Source organism: Neofelis nebulosa, chromosome X (assembly GCF_028018385.1).
Source record: "Neofelis nebulosa isolate mNeoNeb1 chromosome X, mNeoNeb1.pri, whole genome shotgun sequence".
NCBI classification, from domain to species: domain Eukaryota; kingdom Metazoa; phylum Chordata; class Mammalia; order Carnivora; family Felidae; genus Neofelis; species Neofelis nebulosa.
The window spans coordinates 90,340,005-90,353,661 of NC_080800.1; the positions used below are offsets into that span (position 1 = coordinate 90,340,005).

Below are 13,657 nucleotides of genomic sequence, written 5' to 3' on the forward strand. Positions count from 1 at the left end.
GAACCTCCAAACTTCCTTAAAAAGCCAACCCCACATACTACACAATAAAAAATATGATCGATGTAGGCTATTTCGATAACGACAATGCTCAAGAGATACCTGAGATGTGACCTTAATATTATTTGTCAGCGTGTTTAAGTGCATAAATTAAGGTAGCCCAGAATGAATTGACATGATTTAAGGGTACTTATCCAACACCCTGTGTGTATCCACATGCTGATTTCCCCAACTGCTGTATTATCCTGTCTTGCTCCTTGCTTCTGAGATATATCCTCTGACCACCTAGCTGCTTGGAGGCCATTATGACCAAAATACATCAGAATGGAAGTAAGAGGAGAAATAAATTCTAATCAGTCCTTCTTACTACTTATTAACAGCTTTTGTGAGGTGCTGTGGTACAGTAACAGGATAGAAACAAACAGCAACTTCAGTTTGGGGATTAAAACAACACATGCCTTAAAAAAAACAAAAAACAGCAACTCCTTCACTGATATCTCATTGATCAGATGTGAGGTTTATTTATCCATGTGACTCTCCACCTCCACCCCACTAGAGAATGGGCTGAAAGAGTTGTTTTCTGGGCCTAATTTTTAACATTTACTCAGGAATTACCTTCATTTTTCTTTAAGAAATTTCTATAGTCTTACCTCCCAGTCCAAATAATCACAGACATCTTCAAAGTTAGTGAGCAGAGACACTGAGCAGAACAGCCGTGGTAACTCATCCCTTGTCATTGGGGGAAAACGGCTATCTTTAAGGGCACTGTTGAAAACAAAGCAAATATTAAAGCAACCCCTAGATATGAAAGACTCCTACTTTCAAATGCAATCATTTGAAAAAGGTTAAGAGACACACAAAAAAATCAGTAAGGTGCCAAAGATGCCAATGATCTTCAAGTGTATTCAAAGATTTTAGAAGTCATTTTTTTTTCATTCAATAGACTGTTTATCAGCCAATCCTGTGACCAATTGCAAAGAGTGAATGGTCAATTACATTTACTGTACAGTCATTTCCTGGTGCACTTCCTGTTACTTGTAGAATCTGAGAATATTTTAGTTTACTTTTGAGAAGAATAAAAACCAGACCAGTAGAAATTTGGGGGAAGACTTCTAGATCTAGGGCTGGTGGAAAAAAATATATATAGTTAAAAAAAAGCTCACACTAGGTTGGCCAGTTACCATAGAACAGCACTCAGAGTTCAAAAACGATCAAAATTTCATTTTCTTCAAGCAAAAGAAATCAAAGAAAATTAAAATAATCATGCAAATTACTGACTAAAAATACAGGGCTTTCAGGCCCCCTATAAAGGGTAATTCAAGATATGACTCAAAAATTGTGAAACTGCAGGAAATTGGGCTAATCTAGGAAATAAAAGTATGATTAGGAGACCATTAATCACATCAATGGATTTCTGAGTACATCAACTCTGATTGGATCCTGTAATCAAGGGTAATATACTACAGTGCCAAATTCTAGAAAAACCCCTACTGTAAAGGACAAAGATGTTGGAAGACCATAATTCTGCCTGCAACAGAAGAAAAGACAAAATACACAGACATGCGCACACACACGGAGACGCTGTATGTTTCTTATACTTTTAAAAGAAACTACCTCCTGGTCAAGAAAAACAAACACACCTCCGATTATACTTTATGTTAGTGGCACTGCTGGCATTTGTGCCATCGATCTTCAAGTCTTCAAATCCAAATGTCCTATATAGCAGCCAGACTCAGAAAATGTTCTCACAGATTAATCCCTGGAAGTTCAAACTTAGAGCCTACAAACTGCATGGGGGTTATAACAAAGTTCCATGGCCCTTAGAAATCACTTAATACCTTTTTCAGGGACTTCCTCATTGCTGGATTTTTTTTTTCATTTTTCCATCCCTTCCTTTGCATTCTGAAACTCGTTTATTGTATTGTTAAAATATAACCCCTATGTTTGTATTGTTTTAATGTCTATTTATTTTGAGAAAGAGAGAGAGAGAGAGAGGAGCAGGGGAGGGGTAGAGAGAGAAGAGAGAGAGAATCCCAAACAGGCTCCACAATGTCAGCATGGAGTCCAGTGCAGGACTCGTACCCATGAACCGTGAGATCATGACCTGAGCAGAAACCAAGAGTCAGCAGTTCAATGAACTGAGCCCCCTCTGGCGCCCCTCATTGCATTTTGGTGATGGTTCTATCCTATTATTCAAAGGAAAATGCTTATAGAAAGATATGTACTATATAAAGTATAAAGGTGTTTTCCCATTCAAGGAGCCAAGATTAGCCAAGAAATTCAGGAAATCTGTGATAATTTATACTCTGAGAACAGCATTTCACTATTTTATAATTTAACAACATAACTTTTCCAGAGTTTGGCCTCTTTTATTTTCCTGTTGGCAGATAAAATTAAAAATATTTTTTTCAGGCTCTCATCCAAAGCCAAGATAAAGACATGTATATGTGTGTATAACCAACACCCTTTCCCCTAACAAACACACATACTGAACAGAAGTTCTAAAACATAGAAGAATCTCACACGTTACAACAAAAAGGCTGTTTTAACTCTTTTTAAGCATGTAGTTCTGTGTGATTAAGTACGTTCACAGTGTTGTACGACCATCACTACCATCTATCTCTAGAACTTTTATCATCTTGCCAACTTAAACACAGTATTCATTCAATATGAACTCCCCACTCCTCCTTCCTTCCAGCCCTTAGCAAAAGTGTAATTTAAATATACTTTCATAATTTCAAATAATTATAATAATAGGGTCATTAATGTTTTTATATATATAACTACTTATGGAGATATAATTCACATACTGTAAAATTCACCCATTAATGTATACAATTTAATGGGTTTTACTTTATTCACAGAGTTATACAACCATCGCCACTATCCAATTTTAAAACATTTTGTTACACGAAAAGAAGCCTCATACCTGTTAGCAGTCAGTCTCCATTCTTCCCTGCCCCCAGCTCCTGAAAAGCATTAATCTACTTTCTGTCTATGGATTTGCCCATTCTGGAGTTGTCATGTAAGTGGAATCGTACAATGTGGGGCTTTTTGTGGCTGTTTTTTTAGCATAATATTTTGGACATTTCATCCAAGCTGTAGAGCTTGTATCAGTACTTCATCTTTTAATTGCCTAATAATATTCAATTGTGTGGCCATATCACATTTTGTGATCCGTTTCTCTGGTGAGAAGCATTTGGGCTGTTTCCACTTTTTGGCTACTATGAATAATGCTGCTGTAAACACACATGTATGAGTTTCTGTGTGGACATATGTTTGCATTTCTCTTGGGGAGAGATGTTAAGAGTGGAATTGCTGGGTCATATGGTAATTCTATGTTTAATTCTTTTTAATGATTATTTTTGAGAGAGAGGGTGCACGTGCACAAGCAGGGGAGGGGCAGAGAGAGAGAGAGAGAGAGAGAGAGAGAGAGAGAGACATGGAGACACAGAATCTAAAGCAGGCTCCAGGCTCTGAGCTGTCAGCACAGAGCCTGACATGGGGCTCGAATTCATGAACGGCGAGAAAATGACCTGAGCCGAAGTCAGGTGCTTAACGAATAAGCCATCCAGGCGCCCCTCTATGTTTAACTTTTAAGGAACCAGCAAACTGTTTCCCACAGTAGCTGTACCATTCTACATTGCCAACAGCAACGTATGAGGTTCCATTTCCCCATATTCCTACCAACACTGGTTATTGCCTGCCTTTTTAGGTAATAGTGCTAGATCTCCTTTAGTGAAGAGGTTTTAAAAAATCTATCTCTAGCCTTTACATTAAAACAAGACACCTCCTGAAATTAACAGTTAATTTCTCAACACTGTGACACAAGTCATTTTGTTTACTTTATTTCTTAGAAAACCAACAAAAGGTAAATTTTAGCTTAGTGCAATTCAAACTATTTCAAGTCAATGAAATTTTCAAGAACCTAAAATGTAACTCCCATGATATGGAGCCTTGCTGCTCAATCATTCTGGGCAAAAAAAAAAAAAAAAAAAAAAAAAAAAAGGAAAGATTAATTAAACAATGAGTAAGTGAGAGAATACTAGCATGGGTAATGAGACAAACTGATAATCATGCCTTGCCATACCAGGACTCAAATGTATTAACTTCAAAACTGAAATAGTGAAGGTACATTAGTCATGATAGAAACAGTCTGATTTACCAAAACAGTCATTCAAACAAGACTTTTAATTCTGGCACTTTTTTTTGTAACTCTAAGTAACTTTTCATTAATTTCATGAGCATAGAAAAATTCCAAAAGGTAGGAAGCCCTCAGTATTTCTAAATGCAAAATCCTAGGGAAAAGAACTGGCAATGAAAGCCTAGCAAAGGTTTAAGGGATTATAAAAAAGATGAAAAATGCAGCTGGAGACTGACCTCGGTCAGAGCTGCTAGGCTGGTGTGGTGTGCAAGCTGAGACTATAGAGGGGATATGCCATCCAGAGTTGGGCAGTGGCTTGCTCAAGGCGACCCAGCAAGTTAGCGACACAGGTGTCGAGGCGACCCAGCAAGTTAGCGACACAGGTGGAATACAACCCCAAATCTCTGACTCGGGTCCAAAATACTTTCTAGTATCTATACTTCAGTTGCCACCTGTCAATGGATTAGCATTTTCTGTAATTTTAAAGTTAAATGCTTGCCTTACTTGGCAATTCTGATCTCATACCTGTACTGCCTCTGCCTAAAGAAGATAAATAATAATTTAATAGCATTCATTAGTAGCCAAAGGGTAAATAGAGCTAGACTTCCTGTCTACTGGAAATCTGCAGGAGCAAAAAGGATTTTAAAATATTAATATCGTCCATGGAAAACATTTTATACCAAAGTAGTGTCTGCCAATTAAATTCTAGGCAGTCTAAGAACCTGACAAACAAGGAGATCTTGTATTAAATTCATATGAAGTTCTCTTTGCTACAATAGGAAGCCATTTTCTCATGTTTAAATATTGCTAGGGGGAAAAAAATCCCACTTATATACAAAACCAGCTGGCTGCTCCATCACACATGTGATGGATGGGTAAGGTTTAAACAACAGTTTAATTCACATACCAAATTCAAATATATTCAATTCAAATTGGCACCTTACCAAGAATATATTTTACCTAATTGAGAAGCAGCATTAACGTCTGTCAAAGTTAATATCTAATGTTAAATAGCACTTTAATGAAAATGAATATTTAAAAAAAGGAATTAAGAGTTTAGCTATCAAAGAATCAAAGTTTGTGACAGTGCCTGGAAACTATGAAGGAAAAAAAAAAAACAGCCGAAAGGAGACAAAACCTTAGATTTTACAAGGCTCATCATAAGCGACATAGCATGCAACAGAAGTGATTTAAGTGAAACTAGTGAGTTAGCCATTTACTCACTCGTTCCTTCATTCCTTCCACTTTCTAAACCTTTGAGGACTTTAATCAGCTAGCCAGTGGAAAGTTACCACACTGAGAAGGGCTTCATATTACAGGCCATCATTTTTCAGGACAAGGAAACACAAAACCAAAATGGAAAAAATCTGTTTGGATAGGTGAAGAAAAGCAAATCAAGCATACATTAGTCTGAAATTAAAACAAAAAAACGTTTCTTTCATGAGGGGTTTCAATCATCTGGAAATTCTTCCATTCCTTATCAGAGATTCTGGAACACGTGTGGCTTGTCTGAATTTGAGAAACTTAGAATGCTAGAATCCTAAGCCTAAATCTCAAAAGTTATCCATAAGCTCTACTTCGCATTAAGAAGCAATTTTAGCTTCCCATTATTAAAAAAAAATAACAGATGTAAACCAGAATGCAGAAAAGTGACTATGCATCAAACCTAAGGATACAGAAGAGCAACAGAGGACAGGATTATGGATAAGGAAGGAGGAAGGGAACCCTCTTTTGGTAAGTGAGGCCAGTGATCCAAAAGGAAATTTTCAATTGTAAGCCACAGGTAAGTGTTACTTAATTGGGGGACGCTTTTCCCCTTTAGACTACTAAATACAACCTACTTAGTGCTCAATGCATATTAACATTAAAATGTATTGATTTTAACATGTATTACAAAATGTGATACGATGGGTAATTGATGGGGAGTGGAGGAAAACACTAAGGGATGGAACAAAAGGAAGAGAAAAGAGGGACAGAAAAATAAAGATGGAGAGGAAAACAAGAAATAGGAAAAGGAAGTGGGAGGCAAAAAAAAAAAAAGGTAAAAAAAAAATAGAGAGACATACACACAAAAGGACAAACAGAGAAAACAAGGAAGAGTGGAAGGTAGGAGGGAGAGAGAGCAAAAGTGCAATTGGTCCTGCAGGTTTTCATATATATTATTTGGCTCCTATCCTACAGGATTCACTTAGGCTTTAGCGTGGTATCATCCACTGCCTTCTGATTAGTGTAAGCTTCTTTTTTTTTAAGTTTACTCATTTATTTTGAGAGAGAGCAGGAGAGGGGCACAGACAGAGGGAGAGAGGGAGAATCCCAAGCAGGCTCCGCACTGTCAGCACAGAGCCCGACATGGGGCTCAAACTCACGAACCACGAGCTCATGACCTGAGCTGAAATCAACCGACCAAGCCACCCAGGTGCCCCATGATTACTGTAAACTTCTTGAACTGCTCTAACCTCAAGTTCTTAAAAGGCTTTACTCTCTGAGATAGCTGTAGCTGCCCACCAGGAGGGAAAAATACTGTCTGAGCTGCATGCTGTGATGACCACAGCAATACTATCAAGAATCTGCCTCCCTCACCAGAAGTTCCTCACCTCGCCTTTAAATGAGGAGACTGGGTTGAGTCTGACTTAGTGGAGCAGAACTACAACTGGAAAATATAAGATACATAAAGAAACAGATGGCCACATGTTTAGTGTGAATGGCAGGTGTTCTTCATTTCCCTCCGTATAATGCCCACCTAACGCCGTCTGCAGACTTTTTGGATTTACTCTATCCTGTTCTTAGAAATGAACTACCAGGAACAGTTTTTGTCTCAATTATTTTTTCTGCTGAAAATCCATTGGGTATAAAGAACATAATTTATGACCCAGGTTCATCTTTTTTTAATTGAGGTTTAGTTGACATACAGTATTATATTAGTTTCAGGTATACAACATACTGATTTGACATTTGTATACGCTGTGAAAGGATCACCATAGTAAACCTGGTTACCATCTGTCACCATACAAAGTTACTACAATACCGTTTACTATATTCCCCATGCTGTACATTACATCCCATGACTCCACTCATTTCACCCCTGCTCAACTCCCCACTCCCCTCTAGCAACCATCAGTCTGTTCTCTGCATCTATGAATCTGGGTTTTGTTTTGTTCGTTTTCATTTTGTTTTTTAGATTCCACATATATGAAATCATATGTTATTTATATCTCTCTATAGCAGCATAATGCCCTTAAGTTTCATTCATGTGGTCACAAATGGCAAGATTTCATTCTTTTTTTATGGCAGAAGAGTATTTCATTGTGTGTGTGTGTGTGTGTGTGTGTGTGTGTGTGTGTGCATGTTATTACTTCTTCCTTATTCATTCATCCATCAGTGTATACTTAGGTTGCTTCCATATCTTGGGTATTGTAAACAATGCTGCAATGAACACAGGGGTGCGTTTATTGTTTTGAATCTGTGTTTCCATTTTCCTCCGATACCTGGTAGAATTGCTGGATCGCATGGTAGTTCTATTTTTAATTTTTCAAGGAACCTCCATACTGTTTTCCATAGCAGCTGCACCAATGTACATTCCCACCAAGAGTGCATGAAGCTTCCTTTTTCTCCACATCCTCACCAACACTTGTTAGTTGTTTTCTTGATAGCAGCCATTCTGATAGTTGTAAGGTGATATCTCATTGTGGTTGTGATTTGCATCCCCCTGATGATTAGTGATGTAGAGCATCTTTTCCTATGTCTTTTGGCCATGTGTATGTCTTTGGAAAAAGGTCTATTCATATCCTCTGCTCATTACTTAAAAGGATTTTTGTTGTTATTGAGTTGTATGACTTCTTTATATATTAACCCCTTATCAGATTTATGATTTGCAAATATCTTTTCCCATTCAGTAGTTTGCCTTTTTGTTTTGTTAATAGTTTCCCTTACTGGGGTGCTGGGTGGCTCAGTTGGTTAAGCATCCAACTTCAGCTCAGGTCATGATCTCACAGTCCGTGAGTTCGAGCCCCGCATCAGGCTCTGTGCTGACAGCTCGGAGTCTGAAGCCTGCTTCAGATTCTGTGTCTCCCTCTCTCTCTGCCCCTCCCCTCCTCATGCTCTGTCTCTGTCTCAAAAATAAATAAAAACATTAAAAAATTAAAAAAAATAGTTTCCCTTGCTGTGCAGAAGCTTCTGATGTAGTCCCATTTGTTTACTTTTGCTTTTGCTTCCCCTGCCTTTGGGGTCAGATCCCTGCCCCCCCCCCCAAAAAAAAAAAACTATCACTAAGACTGATGTCAAGAAGCTTACCACCTATGTATCTATGTTTTCTTCTAGGAATTTTATGGTTTCAGGTTTTATATTCAAGTCTTTGCTCCATTTTGAGTTAATTTTTGTATATGGTGTAAGGTATCAGTCCAGTTTCATTCTTTTGCACATAGCTGTCCAGTTTTCCCAATGCCATTTATTGAAGAGACTGTCCTTTCTCCATTGTATATTCTTGCTCCCTTTGTCGTAATTTACCACACATGCATGAGTTTATTTCTGGGCTTGGTATTCTGTTTCCTTGCTCTATGTGTCTGTTTTTATGCCACTACCATACTGTTTCAATTACTATAGCTCTGTGGTTTAGTTAGAAATCTGGGCGTGTGATACCCCTGGCTGTGTTTTTTTCTTTCTCTAAACTCTGGACTATTCAGGGGTTTTTTTGTAGTTCCATATCAACTTTGGAATTACTTGTTCTAGTTCTGTGAAAAACGCCATTGGAAGTCTGATAGGAATTGCACTGAATCTGTAGATTGCTTTGGGTAGTATGCGCATTTTAACAATATTAAATCTTCCAATCCATGAGTGTGGAATATCTATTTCTTTGTGTCTTTTTCAATGTCTTTCATTAATGTTTTATAGTTTTCAGTGCATAGGTCTTTCACCTCCTTGGTTAAATTTATTCCTAGGTATTTTATTCTTTTTGATATGACTGTAAATGGGATTGTTTTCTTGATTTCTCTGATAGTTTGTTAGTGTACAGGAATGCAACAGATTTTTGTGTATTAATTTTGTATTCTGCAATTTTACTGAATTCATTTATTAGTTCTAGCAAGTTTTTTGTGGAATCTTTGGGGTTTTCTATATACAGTATCATGTTATCTGCGAATAGTGATAGTTTTACTTATTCTTTTCTAACTTTCATGTCTTTTATTTCTTTCTCTTGCCTAATGGCTTTGGCTAGGACTTCCAATACTGTGTTGCGAAAAATGATTAGAGTAGGAATCCTTGCCTTAGAGGTTTTAGAGGAAAAGCTTTCAGCTTTTCACCATTGAGTATTATATTACATGAGGGTTTGTCACATACGGACTTTATTATGTTGAGGGTATGTTTCCTCTATATGCACTTTGTGGAGAGGTTTTATCATAAATGGATGTTGAACTTTGTTAAATGCTTTTTCTGCATCTTTTTAGATGATCATATGATTTTAATCTTTCACTTTGTTAATGTGGTGTATTACACTGATTGATTTGCAGATGTTGAATTGGAATAAATCCCACTTGATTATAGTATAGGATTCTTTCAATGCACTGATGAATTCAGTTTGCTCATATCTTGTTGAGGATTTTTACATCTATGTTCATCAAGGATATTAGCCTGTAATTCTTTTTTTGTGGTGTCCTTCTCTGGTTGTAGTATCAGGGTAATCCTGGCCTCATAAAATGAGTTTGGAAGCATTCCATCCTCTTCAATCTTTGGAAGAGTTTGAGAAGGGTAGGTATTAAATCTTCTAATGTTTGGTAGAATTCACCAGTGACGCTGCCTGGTCCTGGATTTCATTTGTTGGGAGGGTTTTGATTACTGATTTAATCTCCTTACCCTAGTGATCTAGTAATCAGTCTAATCAGATTTCCTATTTCTTCATGATTCCGTCCCGGAAGATTGTAAGTTTCTAGGAATTCATCCATGTCTTCTAGATTGTCCAATTTATTAGTGTATACTGGTTCATAGCAATCTCTTATGATCCTTTGTGTTTTGGTTGTATCAGTTGTAACTTCTCTTTTATTTCTGATTTTATTTATTTGAGCCCCTCTTTTTTTCTTGGAGAGTCTAGCTAAAAATTTGTCCATTTTGTTTTTTCAAAGAAGTAGCTCTTAGTTTCACTGATCTTTTCTATTGTCTTTTTGCCTCTATGTCATTTATTTCTGCTCTGATCTTTATTATTTCCTTCCTTCTACTAACTTTGGGCTTCATTTGTTTCTCTTTTTCTAGTTACTTTAGGTGTAAAGCTGAGATTTCTCTTACTGTTTTGAGGTAGGCCTGTATTGCTATAAACTTCCCTCTTAAAACTGCTTTTGCTACATCTCACAGATTTTGGCATGCTGTATTTCTATTTTCATAGAATGGTCAAAACCTTGTATCCTGGAGTCAGATATACCTGCATGTGGATTCTGGCTGCATTACTTACTAGTTGGGTGGCATCTGGGCCAGTCTCTTAACTTGCATGAGCCTCAATTTCCTCATCTATAAAATGGTGATAATAATAATACCTACCTCACAGAGCTACTGTGACAAGTAAATAAAATAATAATACCTGCATAAGTGCTTTGTATCCACTAGGTGCTCAATGAGTAGTGACTGTCAAAGAACTTTCACTGTAAGTTTATAGTCACAGGACTGTCCCCATATCATGACTCGGGTGAAAGGAAGGGAGCCCCAATAATAAGAATGACCCTTCAACCTTGATACAGGGGAATCTAAACAAGTTATTTTCTCTAGGAATTAAATGTGGCCATCTCAAGGAATAGTGACTACTTTTCCAGGTATGGTATTTTTGAGAAGGCTTAATTTCATTTTCTTTCATTTTCTTTTTTCTTTAATGTTTATTCATTATTTCTGAGAGAGAGACAGAGTGTGGGGGGGAAGGGCAGAGAGAGAGGGAGACATAGAATCTGAAGCAGGCTCCAGGCTCTGAGCTGTCAGCACAGAGCCCGATGCAGGGCTAGAACTCACGAGCCATGAGATCATGACCTGAGCCAAAGTTGGACGCTCAACTGACTGAGCCACTCAGGCGCCCCTCTTTCGTTTTCAAAATACTTATTATGTACCTGTTACATTCATCTGATCATGTGAAGAGCCATGAGGATATAATAATAGATTAGAAAATAATATATGGGTATGTGTAAAAGATTTATTAAAATCACATACAATAAGAATGCTGGAATGGTCAGATAAGGTTCGTTTCTTTTCTGGAAGGATCTGCTTTACACTCTCTGCTACTGGTTTAGTGGTTAACACGTGACCCAGAATTATAGGTAAATTTACAGAAATGAAATCTATACATACTTTTCTCTAGTTAACAAATCTACTACATCAAGTAATGTGCTTCTTCATTAAGAATTTCTATTATCCTACAGGTATGCATTCCTATGTTGCTTTGTGACTTTTAGTGTTCCTGAGCTAGATTTTTAAAAATCTCCAGGGCAGGGATTGGTCTTTTACTTCCATACAGGAATCATTTACCAAGAAATGCAGTTCCCTGAACTGTTATCAATTTATCTTCAATGGATTTAAATATATTATCATCTACTGTACTGGTTATGCTACATCAAAATTTTTAGGAACAAAACAAAACACTTTCTGAATAACAGACACAGAATGAGATGTGCTTTCCTCTTCTAAACACCTGGTTTAAATGTTTTGATTCTTATCAGTAAGAAAAGTTTGATCACATACCCCCAATATGTATATTTATTTATAAGTACTACTATCACTAGCTAATATATCCAAAGTACAATATATGCTTGAGTAAGCTTTGTTGTTGAAGATAGCATGTATAAATACATATTATAAATAATGCTCTTGATCATTTCTTATTGTGAGGCTGACATCTTGTTAGGATATCTTCATTCTTAGTTTAGGACTTGTCCAACCAAGTCATAAGGTAATTTGTAGAAGGGTTAGCTAGCTCCACCATTTTCTTGTCTTTGCCTTGTGCTTATATTGTTACTATTACCACCAATCCATTGTTCCTTTGCAGGAATCGTCTTAAGCTACTTGTCCATCCTGCATGGGTTAGTTTATCTAGCTTTAGCTAACCTATGAACAATGGTCAGATGGCTTCAGAAGACTCCTACAAAGAAACCACTGGTTGAAGATAATACTAAGAACCATGAATCCACTTAACCAGGTGCATGTAAACTAAAATACATTGCTATATGCTGAAAGTGAATGAAAGGAGTATACCACTATCAATTTCCATCAAATCATGGATATCATACATTTCCTCAAGATCCCTCATTTAGAGTATATGACAGTGACCTTCAGGTATAGACCAAATGAGGACACCAGGGGCCATCTATACACGAAATGTTAGTGGAGGTTAGTGGGTATCTTATTTTAGATAAAAGGATCATAAATAGAATTTCTAATTTTTTTATTCTCACCCCACAGTGGATGGTCTGGGTGCACCCCTCTTTGGAGACTGCAAATCTAAAGCTCCTAATCAAATTCTAGGAGACTGGTTCTAATATATGTAGACACATGATATTACGAGCAAAGTCAGCCTTAAATACAAAAGAGCCAATATCTGCTGAGTAGCTACTGTAAGCCAGGTACTATGCAAGTATTACCTTGCTGGAGTTTTCAAAACAACCCCATTTCGTAGATGAGGAAACTGAGGTTTGGTGAGATTAAGCAACTTGCCGAAGATCATAAAAATAAGGTAACAGAGCTGACATCTGAACTCTTCAGGGCTGCCTGTTTCTAGAGCCCATTCTCTTTGCATGGTACCACTTCTAGAATGTTAGCAAATCAACATAAATGTATACACACACATTTCATCAGTTTTAAGGAAATTTTCCCCCAATTAGTGCTGCTTCCCCTGGGGTTTAACTAGACGCTTTAGGTTATAACTGTGAGCAGGTTCTGAAACTAAGATAAATGGTACTTTTTTAGTCAAAGTATTAGCTTGTTTTTGTTCTCATTTTCTCCCTTTTGATCTTGGTGATTCAGAGCTGCTGCCATTGAAAAACATGTTTTATCTAAATTTAATAAGCCCTATTAGTGAGACACTAAGCCTTCCCCTATTCTGAAGCCTTTCCACAATTTGAAATTTAATCTGCTGGAAGTCAATAACAGCGTTACCAAAGAACTAGTTTTGGACATATCTAGACTGGCGGGCCTGTTTCTGATTTTTAACTTTGCTTTTCCAACCTGAATGAAAAAGCTCTGTCATCCTCACCACAAGAGTCCTGCAATTTCTTTGCTCCCCTCTTTCCATGGTAATCAGATCTACAAATTAAACCCCAAACTGCGAAACGTATGTTGTCACTGCAACTTATGTGCCATGTTAGGGTGGTCTGGCCTTACCCACTGGCTAACTGTCCTCTCTGAAACTTTTGCCAGTCCTAAATGCTACAGGTCTGCTGAGAGCCGGCAGGCTAGTTCTTATTGTGGGGTCTGTCATTTTCTCAGATGTCACTGATGGGGGACTCAAGGTAACAAAGGAGAAGAATGTTGTCGGTCTTAAAGATGAGGTACAAGGTAAAC

The 13,657-nt window shown here is 37.4% G+C and overlaps 1 protein-coding gene across 3 annotated transcripts in view; it reads right to left on the reverse strand.

Moving 5' to 3' along the window:
• AMMECR1 (AMMECR nuclear protein 1) overlaps positions 1–13,657 on the reverse strand; it is a 109,015-nt gene that overhangs the window by 18,933 nt on the left and 76,425 nt on the right. For 2 of the 3 annotated variants that reach the window (XM_058712376.1, XM_058712375.1), the window contains one exon: positions 648–762. In XM_058712376.1, the coding sequence (XP_058568359.1) occupies positions 648–762 (115 nt within the window). Of the gene's footprint in view, positions 1–647; positions 763–1,061; positions 1,122–13,657 lie in introns of all 3 variants that reach the window. The other variant, XM_058712374.1, reaches the window with a different exon arrangement.